At 42.0% G+C, this 19,700-nt stretch overlaps 2 protein-coding genes across 2 annotated transcripts; one reads left to right on the forward strand and one right to left on the reverse strand.

The window, feature by feature from the left end:
* Positions 1–202: 202 nt before the first annotated feature.
* afg2b (AFG2 AAA ATPase homolog B) lies at positions 203–3,990 on the reverse strand. The gene is made up of 10 exons (XM_074666423.1): positions 3,076–3,990; positions 2,803–2,988; positions 2,365–2,649; positions 2,095–2,280; positions 1,642–1,800; positions 1,318–1,527; positions 1,011–1,238; positions 784–918; positions 529–654; positions 203–397 (listed from the first exon to the last, which is right to left on the reverse strand). Exons 1-10 carry the CDS (start codon positions 3,664–3,666, stop codon positions 260–262), a joined length of 2,244 nt encoding a protein of 747 aa, XP_074522524.1. The 5' UTR covers positions 3,667–3,990; the 3' UTR covers positions 203–259.
* Positions 3,991–4,592: 602 nt separating this feature from the next.
* nnt2 (nicotinamide nucleotide transhydrogenase 2) lies at positions 4,593–19,571 on the forward strand. Its single transcript, XM_074666396.1, has 22 exons — positions 4,593–4,910; positions 5,520–5,694; positions 6,502–6,731; positions 6,826–7,025; positions 7,116–7,203; positions 7,288–7,376; positions 7,469–7,656; positions 7,945–8,078; positions 8,175–8,366; positions 8,906–9,056; positions 10,080–10,241; positions 10,330–10,440; positions 10,538–10,683; positions 11,282–11,477; positions 12,267–12,500; positions 12,996–13,156; positions 13,430–13,609; positions 14,253–14,412; positions 17,754–17,835; positions 18,502–18,620; positions 18,990–19,105; positions 19,191–19,571. The coding sequence occupies exons 2-22, from the start codon at positions 5,565–5,567 to the stop codon at positions 19,335–19,337; spliced, it is 3,216 nt and encodes a 1,071-aa protein (XP_074522497.1). The 5' UTR covers positions 4,593–4,910; positions 5,520–5,564; the 3' UTR covers positions 19,338–19,571.
* The last annotated feature ends 129 nt before the right edge of the window (positions 19,572–19,700 follow it).

Genomic DNA, 19,700 nt, shown 5'->3' on the forward strand with positions numbered 1-19,700 from the left:
AACAGATCCACTTTCCTGATGATCAATACATTTTCTGGGTCGACAGCGCCCTCCAGTGGTCGAATTGAAAAGTGAAAGTCAATTTAAGTAGTTTCACTTTGAGTGTCAGATTAAAAAAAAAAACATTTCAAGCTTTCTTTAAAAGAAGCAGTAATAATCATACCAGAAAACATAGTTGTTTTTTGTAGTTTTATTCAAAATCAATGTCTGCATAAATACACGATGAATCATTACAGAGCTTATGATCACATGTGCTTCGTCATCTGGGAGGTTTTTGGTATGTGAGCATTCGTGCAGAAGTGAGGGAAGGGCTCATTTTGCTGAGGGATCGGAGGAAGTATGAGTGTTTGATTTCAGATGCCTCCATGTTCTCCTCTTGGAGTGCCAACAGAGCTGCCTGGAAAACAAACAAACAAACAAAACAATTCAGGCACTCTGAGTTTATCAACATTCAGGACAAGGGTGACACTTTGAATTGTAAACCTAAGTTGTAGGAAAATTAATTTGCATGTGAGTGCTCCTGTTCACCTCTTTACACAGATTTTCCAGGTCAGCTCCAGAGTAAAGCTCCGTCTTTGCTGCCAGCTCCTCCAGGCACACATCAGCAGCTACAGGCATTGACTTTGTGTGCAGCTTTAGGATGCAAAGTCGAGCCTGAACATACAGAGAAACACACATGAGGCAAGTCATAGGTCGAGTAATTAGTATTGATCACTTTTTAAATCATCCCTCAAAGACTTAATAAGAAAAGAATAAGTTAAAGCCTTTTAAAAGATCCCTTACCTGCTGGTCAGGAGGCGGGACATAGATAATGTGGTCCAATCTGCCAGGTCTGAGGAGGGCGCTGTCCAAACTATCAGGTCTGTTTGTTGCAGCTACAACCATCACATCTTTGTTGCAAACTTCCTGGCTGTCCAGCTGTAAAAAATAAAATTATAATGATGTTAATAAGAGTTTTTTAAGAATCAGAAAGAGGGCTGTACGTCTGTGACACATTCCCAGCATCTGACCTTGTCTGGAGTCTGATTTTCCTCCACTCCCTCTGCCTGGAGGATCTTCTCCGTCCCTCTCCCCTCCAGCGCCTTCAGGCCAACACCGTCCATCTCATTCAGCAGCACAGACAGGAGGCGCGTTTGTACGCCATGAGCTGTTTTACTGTCTGACCGCGAGCCAATCAGAGAGTCTATCTCATCGAGGAACAGGATACAGGGAGCACACGCTCGGGCCTGTCGGAACAGCTGGATGTGGACAGACAAAGGATGAGACAGACTGAATGGTTTAAACACAGCCAACATTCACAGACTGTAAAGAATATACCTCTGCTAAAGCTTTCTCTGAGTCTCCCACAAAGGGAGAGTAGAGATCAGCACCACTGACAGACAGGAGGGCACAGTGAGATGAGGTGGCTGCAGCCCTAACAAGTGTTGTCTTTGCACATCCTGGAGGTCCATAAAGAAGCACGCCACGAGGCTGACTCAGACCAAGACGAACAAAAGCCTCAGGGTATTTCATCGGCCACTCAATACTCTGCAATGGTCAGACATAGACAGAACTTTTGGAAACAAAATACAATATACACAATTACAGATACCTCCTCTCTTGATTTTCTACTGAATGGTTCAAGCACCTTCTGCTCCATACCCGTCTTAGTTTGAGTTTGACCTCATCCAGACCTCCAATCTGCTCCCAAAGTATTGGAGATAGGTCTGTCCTGCCAAGGGTACTCCGTAAGCAGGAGGGACGCACTAGCTTCAGAGCCTCCTGGAAGTGCTTCAAACCCACTGTCTGATCTCCAAAACTCTGAAGACAATAAAAAATTGTTAAAAAATATCTCATCAGTGGTGCCATCCATGTGTATTGTAAAACTTAGACATTAATTTTAATACTTACTCATGTCTGGTGCAAATTAACAAATTAATTCTTAGGGAGAACATTTTACTTGAAATTAATTGCAGATACATTAAAAAGACCAAGTGTGAAATGCAATCCAACCTGGATGTAACCTAAAAAAGATTTTTTTTAAGTAGGACTAAGTAGAGTTTGAATCTTAGGGACGTTTTGTTCTTTGATATGCTGCTGACTACCTGTATTTACCTTTGAGTTCTCCCGTATAGCTTGCATAGCAGCCTCCCTGCACAAGGCGCTGAGGTCTGCCCCCACATAGCCTGTAGTCTTCTGTGCGAGCTTTGTCATGTCTACACTGGGACACACAGGGATCTTCACACACAGAGAAGACAGGATGTCTTTTCTCTGTTGCATTGTGGGAGCACTGATTATCACCTGAAGGTAGGAAAAAGATAGATCCTCAATGATTTATCTACATGTAAAGTATATGTATATGAGGGCACGTCTTATCATTCACACCTCTCTGTCAAATCTCCCAGGCCTGCGCAGTGCAGGGTCTAAGCTGTTTGGTCGGTTGGTTGCCCCGACGATGAGGAACCGATCAGACTGATTCATCCCGTCCATCAATGTGAGAAGCTGAGCAACCAGGCGGTTCTCTGGTGCTGATGAGGACGTTCTCCTCGGACAAAGAGAGTCTAACTCATCTAGAAAGAGAATGCAGGGACCCTCTTCAGCTGCAGACCGCGCATGCTCAAACACAGACCGCAGATTCTCCTCACTCTCGCCAGGTCGTGATCCCACCACCTGAAACAAACATTTACACCAACTTTTTACATCAATATCTCTTTTCATGGCGTCTATGTGCCACATAGAACTACACATACAGTATACCAAATAAATAAGCATATGTACGCTATTTAAACCCTCTGAAGTTCAAGAGAATGATTCAGTTTTCACCTCTGGCCCTTGGACCACCACCAGGCTGGCTCCCACCTCCCTCACCACTCTGCGGACCAGCAGGGTCTTGCCCACACCAGGCGGTCCTACAAGCAGCACCCCTCTAGGACATGCCATGTCAAGAGAGCTCAGTGTGCCTGGATAGAGCAGAGGCAGCTGCAGCATCTCTTTTAGGGAGGCAGTCACCTGAAATACAAAAATAATACAAATCAAAAAATGTAAACGGGCTCTGGAGGAAATCTTGTTTGATAACTGCACCAATGCGTTTCTGACCTCCTCCAGGCCCCCCAATGGCACTGTGTCCTGGCCTTTCAGCTGACCCCTGAAATGCCTTACTGTCTGAGTACAAACTATCTCCACACCAGTTCTTGAGGTGATTAATCCAGCAGAGGTAGAATCTGGGTTGACGCTTTCAATGACAATATATCTCATCTCTGTATCAAAATCCTCCAGGTTCAACACATACTTCTGGTGCACATACACACCTTTCAGCATGTCTTTCACAAGCTCATGGACAAGGCGTGAAGGTGTGCGTTTTCTAAACTCGACAGTCTGGACCACCACAGTTATCTTGACACTCTTCAGTTTGGGGCAGGATACAGGTATGAGCTGAGAAGGGTCCAGGTTCAGATGTGCCAGTGGGTGGAACAAAAGACTGGGAGAGGAACATTTTAAGTCCACCTGTAGAAAGCCCTCAGCAAGGTCTGTCCTGGGCCAGGCGGTACACAGGCAGTTTCCCCCGGGAAGAGACACCAGAAGAGGGGAGTCCAGACCAAGACCTAACGTTGACATGAGACCTGGACCCAGCCTGCATCTCTGAGAGCCCCGGTCAGCTGGATCGGCAGACAGCAGCCTCAATGACATCCTCGATTATTTGCAGCTGACAGCAAAAACAACAAGTGCAACTTCTTTAAGCTGGGAAGTCAGCAGGGTCAGCAGGGAAGCTGTTCCCATGAAACTGCAAACTGTTGCTAGGCTACATGCTACTCGCTATAAGCTCGCTACAACTTCAAAATTGTCTGAAATATATATTTTAAAATAAAAGACGTTATGAAAATACATATGGTATTGAAACAAAACGGACGGTAAAGGAACTGATACTCGTTATATCCATCAGTTTGTACTGTTTACAATCCACATGTGGCGGTTATTTTCTTTGGTTTTATTGGCGGTTGGCGACTTACTCATTTGCACATCTTCGCCACCTGCTGGTATGGAGTGTGGATCATAACATAAGTCATTTATTCTATTTTTTATGGTAACAAAAATAATTTATAATATGAATAATAAAAAAAGAAAATAAATAAATACTAATACAACAAATTTAAAAGCGTAACACAACAGTCGCGTCGTTTGAAGATTGCGAAAAAAGTCCAGCTGTGTAGAAAGAAACAATTTCCTGATCGAAAAAAACTGTATATCAAAATAATTAAAACCAAAACAACATATTTTTTTTAGAATGTCAAACAAAAGAGGTTACGAACATGTTGGTGGTTACAGATTTTGATATTTTTGTGGCTGAAAAGAGTGATAGTTTCCCAGGAATGAGTGTGTCTTACGTACGTTACGTCGCTCTGGCGTCACCTCGTGTCCATAAAAGAAAATACAGCAAATCTTACTGAATAAAAGAATTATTCTTTAACACTACAAAAATACTATCAGTGATTATTCAGTAATATATAAGGGTGTGTGTGCCTTTCCTGCTAAAATATACATTTTTTTTTTTTTTAGCAGGAAAGAAAGCAAAAAGTAGTATCGCGAGACCGTCACAGGCATGTTTCTTACTCTTTTCTTTTTTTCGTCTAATAATACAGCTTGTCCCTTTTAAATATTGTGTATTTATTCAGAACCAAATTCAGGTCTAAAGTTCTAGGCAGAGATGAGTTTATCTCTTTCAGATGGCGGTCATGAGGGGAGTCACATGGTTTTGCTATTTATACATAAATAGTGCAGCAGTGATATCGAAACTGCGGAAGGTCGTCTGTCCGTCCCTGTTTCTCTGTTACCAGCAGACAACGTAAACTTTAGGTAGGACGCCTAACACACAGGTGACCCTGCTGCTGAGGGAAAGTTGAACTGCTCACCTGCTCTTTCTGGAAATCTAAGAGGCAAGTCTATGAAATAATCACACAATCAACGAATACCTCAAGGAATTAATCAGTGAAAGCTGGATGATTAAAATGAATGAGTTTTTTTTTAAATGGCAATATAATTTTGAACTATATTCCTTAATTCACAATACTTTGTAGAGAAGCAAATGTTCCACACTTTCTTGTTTTAAAGTAAACAGTGGTGTTTGTTAAAAGTCTAGTATTTTAAAACATACCATTTTTCTACATTGTGTGAGGTGTGTGTCAGAGTTTGACTCCTGAGCTGTCCTCTTGAGTCCTGCCACATGTTATCTAAACACTGATTTCTCTTCCTGCTACCCTCTGCTCATGCCTACAACAACCAGGCCAGACTTGGCACAGTATCACCCCCTGTGCCGTCATAATTTCAGATCTCGCGGACAAGCCTGGAGTGTGTAATCAACCCTGTGTGTGTCCTGGGAGGCTGAAATGTCACTCTGCAGCTTGTAGGCCTCTGAGTACAGACAACCTGAGTGTGTGGGCTCAGGATCCAGCTTCTGGGGGGGATTAGAATGTTTTGTCTCATCTGACAGTAGAGGCAGAAGTAGTGTTAATTCTTCATCTGCCTCTGCTTGTTTGAATTTTTAGTAAAGAGCCAGAAGGGAGTCTCTGGGCAGACGCTCAGCAGCAGCCATGTCGTCCCTCCTGCGCTGCGTCTCCAACTCTTCTGTGGTTTTGTTCCAGCGGGGGGCCCGTCAGAAGATACCTGGAAGGAGGAATTTCAGAACTTTCCCTGTGTTATGGGACCAAAAGGCATCCAAAGGTAGGATATGTCCAGCTCTGTTAAAATCTTTCAGCTTAACCTTACAATATTTTTCACAGAAGTCAGCCAGGGTCTGCATGCTTTCTTTTGCTTTGGATTTCCTCTGTGTTTGAACTGAAAAATGAGAGTTCACTCAAGGACACGCTCCTCCTGGCCAGAAGAGTGGAAAACTCCACACAGATCATGAACTGTTTGCTGAAGGTTGCTAGAGATCTTTCCTAAATAAGGAAAGCTGGTAGTGAAGCCGGCAGCAGCTCTCTTAGCTGAGGAGCTGCTGCTAAAACATGAGAACATGTAAGAGGTCAGTTAAAGGTGACATGAGAAAGTTTTATTACCGTCTGACAAATTCTGTTCACAGTCATTTGTTTATGGAGTCAGTGTTGTTCTTTGATTACATAAGTGTTTGTGAGCGGTTTGGGAAATACTGAGTGCTTTTCAAAGTTTGAACTCTGAGCGTGTCAGAGTGGGAGTGCAGGCCTCTCTGTGTGTGCTGGCTAAGAGCCAATCACCTGCTAATAATGTCTCCATGGCGGGGAGGTCACCATGCCGTGTATGGAGAGAAATGTGTAATCTGACACTGTTCCCGTCTACACATTTCCTGCCGTACACGCATGCTCTCCTGCGTTGTTGCAAGAAAAGATAAACAGACACAAATCCTCCTGTTTTATATCAAAGCTGATGTTGATTTTTTTGCACGAAAGGTCCTAAAACAGATCTGAAACGTCTTTGTTTTCCAAGAAAGACCTGTTAATGCATGCCAGAGCTTGCTGTACTCCAGACTTAACTTTATGTGCTTCTCATACTCAGGTGTGCTCTACAAAGACCTGGTGGTTGGTGTTCCCAAAGAAACTGTACAGAATGAGCGTCGAGTGGCTTTGTCTCCTGCTGGGGTGCAGGTGCTGGTCAAACAGGGATTCCAGGTGCAGGTGGAGAGTGGGGCTGGAGACGAGTCCAAGTTCTCTGATCAGCAGTACAAAGATGCTGGAGCCACAATCACTGACGTCAAGGGAGCACTTGGCTCAGATTTGGTCCTCAAGGTTTGAACACATCTCCAATTTTTCTGCTAACAAGATCAATCTGTGCTCAGTTTACCCAACCAAAATATTGCTAAGCTTGTGTTTAACTCTGCAGGTCCGAGCCCCCAGTCTGAGTGAGGCAGACCTCCTCAAGCCAAAATCCACCCTGGTGAGCTTTATCTACCCAGCACAGAACCCAGAGCTGATGGCGAAGCTGTCAGAGAGGCAGAGCAATGTGCTGGCCATGGACCAGGTGCCCCGAGTCACCATTGCACAGGGTTATGATGCACTCAGCTCCATGGCTAACATTGCTGGGTAAGGAAAAGTTCACATTAACACACATGCTTGTAGATGTTCAGGATTGTATACCCACAGTCAATGTGACATGGATATTTTGTTTTCTAGGTACAAGGCTGTGGTCCTGGCTGCTAACAACTTTGGCCGGTTCTTTACTGGTCAGATCACAGCCGCAGGAAAAGTACCTCCTGCTAAGGTAACTGTCAACATCTGTGATTTATCACACCTTGCTTTCTCTTTTTGGGAAAGTGGATCATCGTCACATTTCTTTTGTCCACAGGTTCTGGTTATTGGAGGTGGAGTGGCTGGTTTAGCAGCAGCAGGTGCAGCAAAGTCAATGGGAGCCATTGTCAGAGGATTTGACACCAGGTAAGCAAGGCATTGTTTCTTAAACTGCAAGTGTAATGTTGGCTGAGATGGTTATGATTTCCAAACGTATGGTTCTGTTTCTTGTCTGTTAGGCCTGCAGCCCTGGAGCAGTTTAAGTCATTTGGAGCTGAGCCTTTAGAAGTGGAAGTCGCAGAGTCCGGCGAGGGTGTCGGAGGATACGCCAAAGAGATGTCCAAAGAGTTCATCGAGGCTGAGATGGCTCTTTTTGCTCGGCAGTGTAAAGAGGTTGACATTGTCATCAGCACTGCCCTCATCCCAGGTCAGTCACACACTTTTCCTGTTGGCTTTTTTTTTTTTTTGTTTTTGTTTTTAGATTTTTGAAGTTGGTCCAATTTCTTTTTGTAAAGCTACATCAAACGTTAAAACCTCAGATGACATTACAAAAGTGCTCCGATAAATGTTGTTTTTTGTCTAATGAGTATACAAGAGCGCTGATGAAAATTTAGGGATCAAACATCTTCTGAGTAACTGTATCTTGGGTCGGATGCAATTATTGACATGTTTTGTATTTTCCTTCTTTTTATTTCTTATTTCTTTTTCAATGTAGGGAAGAGAGCCCCCATTCTGATCAAGAAGGAATTTGTGGAGTCGATGAAAGATGGCTCTGTGGTTGTGGATTTGGCTGCAGAGGCAGGAGGAAACATTGAGACCACCAAACCCGGAGAGCTGCACGTTCACAAGGTTAAGTGTCTGTTCAAATCTTTTAGGAGTCTGAGTTCATCTCCTGCTTACTGTTGTGTGAAATTAACCCAGTTTGTACTTCTATTTATCAACCAGGGAGTAACACACATTGGCTACACAGACCTGCCCAGCCGTATGGCCTCTCAGGCCAGCACTTTGTATTCCAACAATGTCCTAAAGCTGCTGAAAGCCATCAGCCCAGACAAGGAATACTTCCACTATGAGCCAACAGATGAGTTTGACTATGGGACCCTTGACCATGTCATCCGTGGGACGATGGTCATGAAGGTAGGTTCTGATTGGCTGTAACGGTCTGCTGGCAGCCTCAACCTCTGCTGGCATCGATCCATCCCTCTCGGCATGAGTTATCAGATCTTGTCATGCTACGTATCTGCGCCAAATGAGCACTAAAACCCCAGTGCCGGCTGGGAAAAGCTCATGTTGGATCCCAGCAAGAATGTTATGAACGTTTCAAAATATACTTTTCCAGGAATGTTGGCTTTGACACATTGTTTATGACAGGGAAAGCATGCAACCTCAGTAGAACATATCAGCTTACCCCTTGTTAAACTGAGCACCATTCAGCCCTCTTAAAAGAGAATTTCCCTTTCAGAACCACTGGTAACTGGTTTGTGATTGCTGTTTGTTCACCATAATCTCCACTGCGGTCGACGAGTTTGTATTCTGAGAGCTCTGACCAGTCAGGCGAGATCTCCCACAATGCAGGACTCCAAAGTTTTGATTTCTGTTTCTCACGCAAAAGTCTGGATGTCCTCTAAAATCTCACACGGTTCCACATGTCTTTTTTTTTTTTTAAATGTGTCCAGGAAGGCAAAAACATGTTCCCGTCCCCCCTCCCCAAAACAGCCCCCCCAGCCCCGGTGAAACAGAAAACAGTGGCAGAGTTGGATGCTGAGAAAGCTGCTGTGGTCTCTCCATTCAGACGCACCATGACCTCTGCGGGTGTCTACACTGCAGGTCAGACATCAAAACACACATCCACGTGACAAAAACTCTTCCTTTTTTTCAGGAAGATGAATTTAACATGCTGTAAAGCCATTTCACAAAGAATTTTAAATACATGCTTTCTAATTCCACCCTTCTCTTTCCAACAGAGCCTTCTGTTCTGACATAAACACAAAATTTGACTGAAATAGTACAATAAAATCAAACAGGAACTTTGGGCAAATTCAATTTCTTTAGTTATGTTTGGCTTAAGTCGTACAAACAACTTTAATTCATCTGATTGCAGAGATTAGTCGCACTATATTTAGCAGTAAAAAGACTGAGACATGATTTGCTATTGGCTCAAGAATCAGGTTACTGTGTTTGTCATGTTTTTGGAAACAATTACTAATTTGGATGGTTTATACTTCCCATAATCCACCAAAGCAACCTTTTTCATTTTAAACTACCATAAGAATCCAAATTTATGTAGGTTTGGTGATATGACAGCATTAGGGTGGTTTGATTAAGATTTTTCATGATTATTTTCAACACCTAGTCAAGGAACTCCATGATTTGATTGTTAATTTAGCCATGTACAGCTCCAGTTTACCCCCCTGATTTTATAATGATCCATTCTTTTTTTAATAATGTGTTTTTAACACATTTTTTTGTTCACAAAAAAAGTACAAAATGATAACATTGCGTTCGATGATTTATCAAATAATGATCCATTGTTGTGTGGATCTTTAAAGTAGCGCGATAGTGATTTGACCAGAAAATGTGACCCAAATGTGATTAAGAAAAGGGGGAAAAAATCTGTTTTTCAGTTAAGTTTGATTTCTTTTGAAGTTTCAGAGAAACTCTGAGTCATGCTTGTATAACCTGTTATAAAACACAAAAGTGTTACTTTTTCCATCTTCTTTCCAGCCATTAAAGCAGTGGGGTAATTGTTAAGACAAACAGACTAAAGGCTGCACATTTTATTCCACAACAACACAGAGCTGTACACAGGAACACACAAACATAACAACACTGCCCTCTGTGTCTCTGTAGGTGTGTCCACCTGTCTGGCTCTGGGCATCATCTCCCCAAATGCAGCCTTCACTCAGATGGTCACCACCTTTGGCCTCTCAGGGATTGTGGGATATCACACTGTGTGGGGCGTGACCCCTGCTCTGCACTCGCCTCTCATGTCTGTCACTAACGCCATCTCAGGTCAGAGGAATTACACAGCCAAGAAACTGCATAGATAAGTGTGTTTGTTTTATATGTTCCTCAGTGTTGTGTCTGTCCTCTCCATCAGGTCTGACAGCTGTAGGCGGTCTGGTACTGATGGGTGGAGGACTCACACCCTCCAGCCTACCTGAGAGTCTCGCTCTTGCTGCTGCATTTGTTTCCTCCATCAACATTGCTGGTCTGAAAATCAACATGCCAACAGATGCATAAAATAGAGCACTTCTTCATCTGGATAAAATAAAAATGTACCTTTTTCTTTTCCTGCCTGTGTGCAGGTGGTTTCCTGATCACTCAGAGGATGCTGGACATGTTCAAGCGGCCCACTGACCCTCCAGAGTACAACTACCTGTACGCTCTGCCTGGTGCTGGGTTTGTGGGAGGATATGCTGCCTCATTGGCTGCTGGATATAGCATTGAGCAGGTGAGCATCTTATCAGCTTACTTCCACTCAAACAGCTTTTAAAGTAATCAGTTGTTGGACTGTAGTTCTCTGGATGTTGAGTGTCTTTTTTTCCAAGTCTTGGGGTTGCAGTGTTTTGGTAGATTCCAATATTTAAGAAAACTCTCTAAATTTTTTACCAAACTTTCCCAGAGTTCAGATTGTTTGTTTCGAACAATACTCAAAGTTCCAATCATCTTACTTTCTTAAGATCCATTTTTGGGGATCTTTAGTCTTGATTGGATGGGACAGCTTGAGAGAAAGACAGGAAATGTGGGAAGAGAGTGGGCGATGACATTCGCCAAGTTGTGTTGGGACTTGAAATGAATTCTGCAACTACAACAAGAAGGATAATGGGCTCTGTGTACAGTGCGCCAGCTTCACTAACTGAGCTAAACCAGCGCTCCTGGCTTAAAAGCATTAAAACACTGTCATATCAACCGCTCTTGCCTCCAAAATCAGCCCTTGATTAGGTTTCTTATCAAATCTTTTACATTTCTTTCATGTTTGATCAATCTTTATGATGAATTGGCTGTAACTGTGACTGTAACCCCTTCCTGACTTGTGCTTTTTACCTCAGATGATGTACTTGGGCTCCGGCCTGTGCTGTGTCGGTGCGCTGGCAGGCCTCTCTGCACAGGGCACCAGTCGCTTGGGGAATGCCCTGGGCATGATGGGAGTTGCAGGGGGCCTTGCTGCCACCCTTGGTGCTCTCAAACCCAGTCCAGAGCTGCTGTCCCAGATGTCTCTGGCAATGGCCACTGGAGGAACCCTGGGTATGGGATTTCTTTCTATAAGCAAAGTTAAAACACGTATAAAACATGCTGTGAATTGTCATGGTATTCAAATCACTACCCTCAAGGTAACTCTGGCAGTTGGAAACTAAAAATATAAAGCTTAACAAAGGCACTAACGAAGGCCAACAGGTTGTTTAGAAAAATACAAGCCCATCATGAAGGAGTTGCGTGTTATTAACTTTGCATGTGACTCCTGTGGTCTTCGAAGAGTGTGAAGTTTTTGCGATTTCCAAACATAGCATCAATCATGCTGCCCAGGCTGAGAGATGAGTGGTTTTCATCATGTGTGAGTGCTGTACATGTTTTTAGTCATTTAGGAAAACGGGGTGATGAATGATGTTACCATTTATGCACACACACACCTTACTCACTCACATACACATACACACACACACACACACACACACACACACACACACACACACACACACACACAGGCAGCAGAGCATGAGGTTTCTGTCAGTGTTAAATTAGGGACCCTATGTTTTCAAAAAAACAAAACAAACCTGCTACAATGCTTAACTTAGGACTCATTAGTCTGCTCTTTGAAGATCAGCCCTGTTTGTTAGGAGTAAAGTTACTGAAAACATGTGTTAGCCTTAAAACAATTTTCCTCTAACTTAATATTTTCACTTTTTGAGTTCAAACGTATCCAGTGTGCATGAGAAGTTCAGTGTCTGGCTCTGACTCAATCAGACTGACTGGAGTAACACATTAAGATTTACTGATCGCCGTCTTTTTTCCCCCCTTGTTTTTTTTGGTCCACAGGTCTTACCATTGCCAAACGTATTGAAATCACAGACTTGCCGCAGCTCGTGGCAGCCTTCCACAGCCTTGTGGGGCTGGCAGCAGTTCTCACCTGCGTGGCTGAGTACATGATTGAATTCCCCCACCTGGAAACCCACCCTGCTGCTGGCGTACTCAAAACTGTGGCGTACCTGGGCACTTACATTGGAGGTGTTACGTTCAGTGGCTCCTTGGTGGCGTATGGGAAGCTTCAGGGTAATGTAGTTTACTTGAAATATATAAAATCATGTATAAAAGCTGAAAATAGACTTTGTGCCTGTGGAGAGCACACAGTCGTTTGAAAGTCTGATCTTCATTTGACACAGTGATATCTCTTTAATCACGCTGAGCTGTGTCTTCTGGTGCTGATTGTGTCTTTCATCTACTTAAAGCCAAAGATCCTGCAGTAAATCCAGGCCTGCATTGGGTTTTTGTGCGTGTGCCAGCAGTCACTGATTTACATTGTTGTGGGACTTAAAAAGAGGACCACATGGGAGGATTTCTGGTAATTTGATGAGGCTGTACGGTGGCTGCTTAACTGTGATTGATGAAAGGCTGCCGTCTGATTTGTGGACAGAATAGACCAAAGACATTCAACAGAGAAGTGTCTTTTTCTATATTTTATCGTGTCAGATGGTTTTCTTCAGCTTGACAAAGTGTCTTATTTTTGGCTTTCCTTAAAAGTGTTACTTTTGTGTTTTATTGTTGTAGGCATCCTGGACTCAGCTCCTCTGCTGCTGCCAGGGCGACATGCACTGAACGCTGGTCTAATGGCAGCATCGATGGGAGGCATGATACCTTTCATGCTGACCTCGAGCTATGGAACAGGCATGGGGTGTCTTCTGGGAGTGTCCGGGCTTTCCACCGTCATGGTGTGTAGAGGCCAGCTTCTAAGCCAGAGTGCTAGAGAGTTATAGACGTTATCATACTGAAACTCTTTCTTCTTTTGGAAAAAAAGTAGTTAATCAACTTTCTTGAGTTACATTATAGCAAGTGTAATGAGTACTTCCTTGACTAAGAAAGCACAGGAAGTGAAAATCATAAAACATGTCTGACACATAACTCAGAAAAAGCACACATTGTTGGTGTTTCTTTGCTTTTCTTCCTCATTGTTCTGTTCTGTTCAACTTTTCAATCCTCTGCAGGGTGTAACCCTGACAGCAGCCATAGGGGGCGCTGACATGCCTGTGGTCATCACTGTGTTGAACAGCTACTCTGGTTGGGCTCTCTGTGCTGAAGGTTTCCTGTTAGACAACAACCTCATGACCATTGTCGGAGCTCTGATCGGCTCTTCTGGTGCCATCCTCTCCTACATCATGTGTGTGGTGAGTAGACACACACAGGCCATTTCATTTTTTTTCCAAATATCTTTATTGATTTTTTTTGTATATGGTATATAACAGGTATATATTGGCACACATATATATGCATACCTATGGACACATATACAGATGTAACACAAAACAAACAAAAAAAAAGCAAAAAACAAAACAAAACAGGGGGGGCCATGTTACACTTCAAAAATGGAAAATTACAAACCACAATACAACATAGTCAGAGACAGCATCCAGGCTTCACCACCCTGCATGTGGTAGCCTTATAACACACCCACTAGTATCATAATGTGTTAAACTTCATATAGAGTTAGTCACAAACTCCTATGGTCTATCAGACCTTTCATTACAATACTTGTAAGTCTAAAACCAATATATATTAGAAATGGGGACCAGATGTCACAGAAAACATTTATCATACACTTAGACCTGTAAGTCAGATATTCCATGGGTACGATATCAAAGATAACTTTGTGCCATCCAGCTACTGTCATTTCATTTTTATATTTTTATCTGTTGCACTCATGGTAATACCTCAAAGTTGTCTGCTAAAGAAGCAGAGAGAAGAAAAATCTTCAGCGGTTTAATCATCAAAAGTTAATTAAGCTGAGATTTTGTGCTTTTCTCCTCTGAGGCCATGAACCGCTCCCTGCCTAATGTGATCCTGGGAGGCTACGGCACCACTTCCACTGCAGGCGGTAAACCCATGGAGATTGTTGGCACTCACACCGAGGTCAACGTGGACCAGACCATTGACATAGTTAAAGAAGCTAACAGCATCATCATCACACCAGGTACACACTGTACAAGCAGCCTGAACTTTGAATGCATGGAGTATTCTAAGGGGTTGTTTTTGTATCTTTAAAATAGTAACCATCCTGAGAACACAAAAAGGGAACACCTTAACTGGTGTCTCTTGAAGATTCTGCAATATTTTCCAAAGATGCTCAGACTGCTATATTCAGAGTAGCTTTATAAACCATAAATGATGCCTCACAACATGCTTAAATAAAAAGAAAGAGAAGAAGAAGATAAATTTCTCTGTGCAAAAATATAAATAATGCTTTAAAGTCACAGTTAAGAAAAGCAAGAATAGAATAACTGTCTTCTTCTGTTTAACTTTTCTTATTTGGGCTTATGTAAAAATATTAATGATGGCTCAAAATGGAAGAAAAGAAAATGAGTGGTTATATATTCCTCATTTTTGTCCTCCTTGTCCTTCTCATTCTTTTTCTTCTGTCTTTAACTTTTGTTTTTTTCTTTGGCGACATGATTCATGCAGTGTGCATGCTTAACATCTTATTCTACATAATATTCAAACTGAGAACAGAATTTACTCTGTTTGCTGTGCGCTATAAAAAGTAACAGAGGTTACTCCGAAGTTGTAATTCAAAAAAATGAAAGGTGAGGAATTGTTAAAGGGGACTTCCACTAGTTTTGTGTTGCACTGACATGACAGTTCTACCAGGAAAGATGAAAAGATTAGTTAAAAATGCAAAAAAAAACAAAATAGCGCACTCAGCGATAATTCTGTTCCCTGATGCATTCATTGTTTTTACCTTCTAAACAATTTGACCTCCATCTATTCATTTTTTTCCCCTCCTATCTCACAAAGAGTCATGTTGGGGCCGCAGCCTGCACAGGTCACCAGTCCTTCACAAGGCTGAAGTGCAAAGACAAATTAATGCAGACAATTTAGAATGACTAATCAACCAGATTATCATGTTTTTGGAGTGTGGGAGGAAGCTGGAGGGAGCCCATGTTTGCACAGGAAACCATGCCCACAATCCCATCTGCCCACCTTAATGCACAGTCAGGTGGATTTGTTAGCAGCAACCAGTGTGGCATATAGAGAAACAGAGATTGAGCATAGGGCAGTGTAGTATATTAACCACTGCTGCCTTATTTGAAATTATTTAAAGCAATAGTAATACTTTATGTTTGCCATTTATTTCTCTCCATCCCTTTTACATCTCAAAGTGATGTTGCTTTCTTTTATTTTCAATCAATCATTCTATTGTTATTCATGTGGAGCCAAATCCCAGCGCTAGATTTCTCACGACATCTCACATATAGCACAGGCTTCCACTGTACTGTTTGTAATATTGAAGGCAGTTGGTATCAAAGGGAACTCATTCATTCATCACTCAGACAGATGAAGAAAGATGTTTGGGCTGACTTCAAAGACCGAGGTGGAGCACCAATTTAATACGAGGTTCCCTCATCACCAGAGAGCGCGGCTCCTCCTCTGCTCCCCAGATGCAGCTGTTCAGACTGTCTGCATCAATAACCTCAACTATCTCTGTCATCTGATTAATCTCACCTGACAGAGAGGCTCAGCATGACTGCTCAGCCAAATGCACATCATAATGTTTTTGTAGCAGATTCTGTGAAGCTACAACATTTTGCAAAGAGTTTGCAAATGTTCAGGATCTCAGTGATTTACATGGCAGTAATTAATTAAACTGAAAATATTGAGGCCTGGACACCACAAGAGGGAGCAGCTTGTCCACAAATAATTGAATGGAGACTTGGTCTCCCGCAGCACATACAGTATATGTACCATATGTGTCAGGACATGTCTGTTCTCAAAGAATTAAAGGCCATGGGTTTGATTTTTTTCTGAGTGTGAGATGGTGACCGCATTTTGATTTATTGGACAGAAAAAGCCAGACTCGTCTGACAGCTGAGTAGTTGTAGAGTGGCCTGAGTAAGGGGAACCACTCTTGGATACTTGGATCGTTGTTGTTTTCAAGTGGCTCCAAACCAACGCAATGACAGCTGTGTGGTCCCACATGCTGCTCTGATTAGAGAAACAGTGAAAAGTCATAAGAGCTATTGAGTCCAGACCCAGGACTTCTCCATGCGCTGTCAACAACAGAGCATGGCAGTGAGGAAACAGAAGGCTCCAGTTTTCTGGGGAATTGGAAGATACGGGTTACGGGCGACTGGCTTCAAAAAACTCAATTAGGAGTAATGTTGAACTCTACAAGGTACCTGACCAGTGGGGTTACACAGGGGTTACGCAGACTTGGGGAAACGGGTTCTTTGCACGCAGGGGACCCAACGGCACACCACACATGCAAAAGTTTTACTGAGAAAAATGTTTCTCAGACCAATGAACCACTATGATTTAATATAGAGAGGAGACTTGTGGTGGAGAGGGGGACGGAAAAGAAAGAACAAGCCCTGGAGGAATATCTTTTCATTGTCCGTGCTGGATTACACTGCTTTCACTTAGATATGAAAAGATTGTGTCAAATGTTTACGTTTTGGGTGATTGAAGCAGCTGATTATAGACTCTGCAACCAGAAGAGGACACAGATATCCTTTTTTGTAGTGTTAAGTCTTATTTCATCATATGAACTACAAAACACAAACACACATGTAACGAAGGATCCACAATTAGAAAACAGTTGCAAAAGAAAAAAGGAGAAAACCAGAAGAAAAACTCGCATCTTCCAAAGCCACACAAATAAATCCTGTTCATCAGTGCCTCCTTTTAAGGCACCAGAAACAAGTCTAAGCTACTCCACAAACCTCTGCTGGGCTCACTTGGCTTCGAGAATAAATAGTTTTAAACACTTGATGCAAAGCTCTTATTCTCTCCTGTTTAATAAATTTTAACATGGGATAGGAGTTGGCTAGATCAATTAATTAGTTGCCAGAGTTTAGGACAATTAGTGGCATTATAAAATATCTGCACCAGACGATGTCTGTGCTCACATTAAATTAAAAAAAAAAAATTCAGAGAGAACCTTATTGTTGTGACTTCTATTGAGCAGCGTTGGAGCTTTCTCTTATATCCCTGTTGCCAGCCTGCACTCTGTTATAAACTTCCTCAGTCATCACCCTCCTTTTCTCAATATGCTTCAATTCTTATAGACAGAAAGTCAAATTTAAAACAGTTATTGGTCAGTGTTTATTATCAAATCTCTTATGTATTATTTAGACACATTTAGGTCATGTTCTGATATCTTTTGCATGTATAACTTTGTATATTGGATTGTAATGCCAGCGCTTACCTCCAAATATTGACATTGGCTGTTGGAAAACCTGATACCTGACCACTTTAATTTTAAAAAAAACTTTTATTACTACTGCATATATACTCTCTGTGCGCTTTTGTGTTTAGGCTGGGGTCTGTGTGCAGCAAAAGCGCAGTATCCTATCGCAGACATGGTGAAGATGCTGGTGGAACAGGGCAAGACTGTCAGGTGGGTCATCCTCTTTTATCATTTGTGTCTTTGAAGAAGAATATACTGCTCTTCAAAACCTATTTCTAAGTGCAAACACATCTCCCTTGTAATCACTGCAACACATGTACCTCCTGTGTACCTACTGTTTTAAAATTTAAGGGGATTGAAATCATGTTTTAAAACAGTTTGTCCAATTACTTGAACTTAAGTGCAGTTTTAAAACTTTTTGCCACTTCACTTTGTACCTCTATCCCAAAACATTATTGAAAGAAATGTTCTTTTTTTCTGTAACTACATTACATACATTATATTCATTCTGCAACAGTAGCTACTGCAGAAATTCCAGACACTAAAATACATCATATTAAATAAAATAAAACATATTCACATATTCATTATTTAAAATGAACTTGTGGATAAACTCTTGAATTATAAAAAAGAGAAGGTATATTCTATGTAATATGCATTGTTGTCATTTTTTCAATTTATGTTCTGCTGATGATTTTTCTCAGGTAAAGTAGTTTCAATGCATTATGAATTTGTAATGTTGCTACTTGTGTTGATATTTATGCTAGGAGAAATGAAATACTCTTTGGAAAGATACAGACATAACTGATTGAGGGGTCATAATTACTTAATGTGTGTCAATAAGAGCCAGCTTTATTTTGCCTCCCCCTCCATCAGGTTTGGTATCCACCCAGTTGCCGGTCGTATGCCCGGACAGCTTAACGTCCTCTTGGCTGAGGCTGGAGTTCCCTATGATGTGGTCCTGGAGATGGATGAGATCAATGATGACTTCCCCGGTAAACTGCTTAAAAAAATGCCTTGGTGCTGGTGAAAGTTTTATTGCTGCATGGTTGCCACTTTGGCCAAAAGGTGTCAGACAATAACATGCGATCAGTTATGTGTTAACGATCGCAGCCTGCTTTCATCTGCAGCGGGAGCAGCTTTGTGATGTGTCTTGATATTCAGATGTTCTGTGTTATCAGAGCAACAGTCTTGTTTTCTTAGCAACCAGGCACGCAGTATGAGACACATGGTTCTGTTTATGAGGGAGGGAGATAAGTGCGGTGCTGGGGAGTCCAATCACATTAGAGAGGACAATAGTAGAGCATTTAGTTAGTGCTTTCATCTGTTTTCCATATAAATGTGTAAACATCTGTGGCCCACAGAGACAGACTTGACACTGGTCATCGGAGCCAACGACACTGTGAACTCTGCAGCACAGGAAGATCCCAACTCCATCATCGCTGGCATGCCGGTCCTGGAGGTGTGGAAGTCCAAACAGGTTTGTTTTCAAAACATTTTGACACAGATTGACTGCATTTTAGGTTGTGGTGCAAGAAGTGACCACCTGCTCTTATTTCCCTCAGGTGATAGTTATGAAGCGTACTTTGGGCGTGGGCTACGCTGCAGTTGATAACCCCATTTTCTACAAACCCAACACATCCATGTTGCTGGGAGACGCCAAGAAGACATGTGACGCCCTGCAGGCTAAGATCAGAGAGACCTATTACTAGTGACCCCTTATTAACTTATCATGGACAGTAGATGACAAATACAGATTTGAGGCAGGATCACAGCTATGAAATTTCCAGCATTGGGATGTAACGATACATATTTTTAGAAAATGTTTTGAAGTTCTGCAACTATTTTTAAAAAAAAGTGTCCGAGACTCCTTAGTATCATATAAAATATGGCATGTATAACAAGAACACAATTATTTACTGATTTGTAAATAAAAATATTAAAACATTTCTGAAGTGAATATCATTGTATGTCACTATGTTTGAGCTTTGAACACTTAAAAAACACTCAAGCCAGTTCAATAAAAGTGGACAGAGAGAAGATGCTAAACTTTTACAGACTCCTAAATGTTGGTG

Source organism: Halichoeres trimaculatus, unplaced genomic scaffold (assembly GCF_033239565.1).
Source record: "Halichoeres trimaculatus isolate MK-OKI-2021-1 unplaced genomic scaffold, fHalTri1.1 fHalTri1_scaffold_3, whole genome shotgun sequence".
Taxonomy (NCBI): Eukaryota; Metazoa; Chordata; class Actinopteri; order Labriformes; family Labridae; genus Halichoeres; species Halichoeres trimaculatus.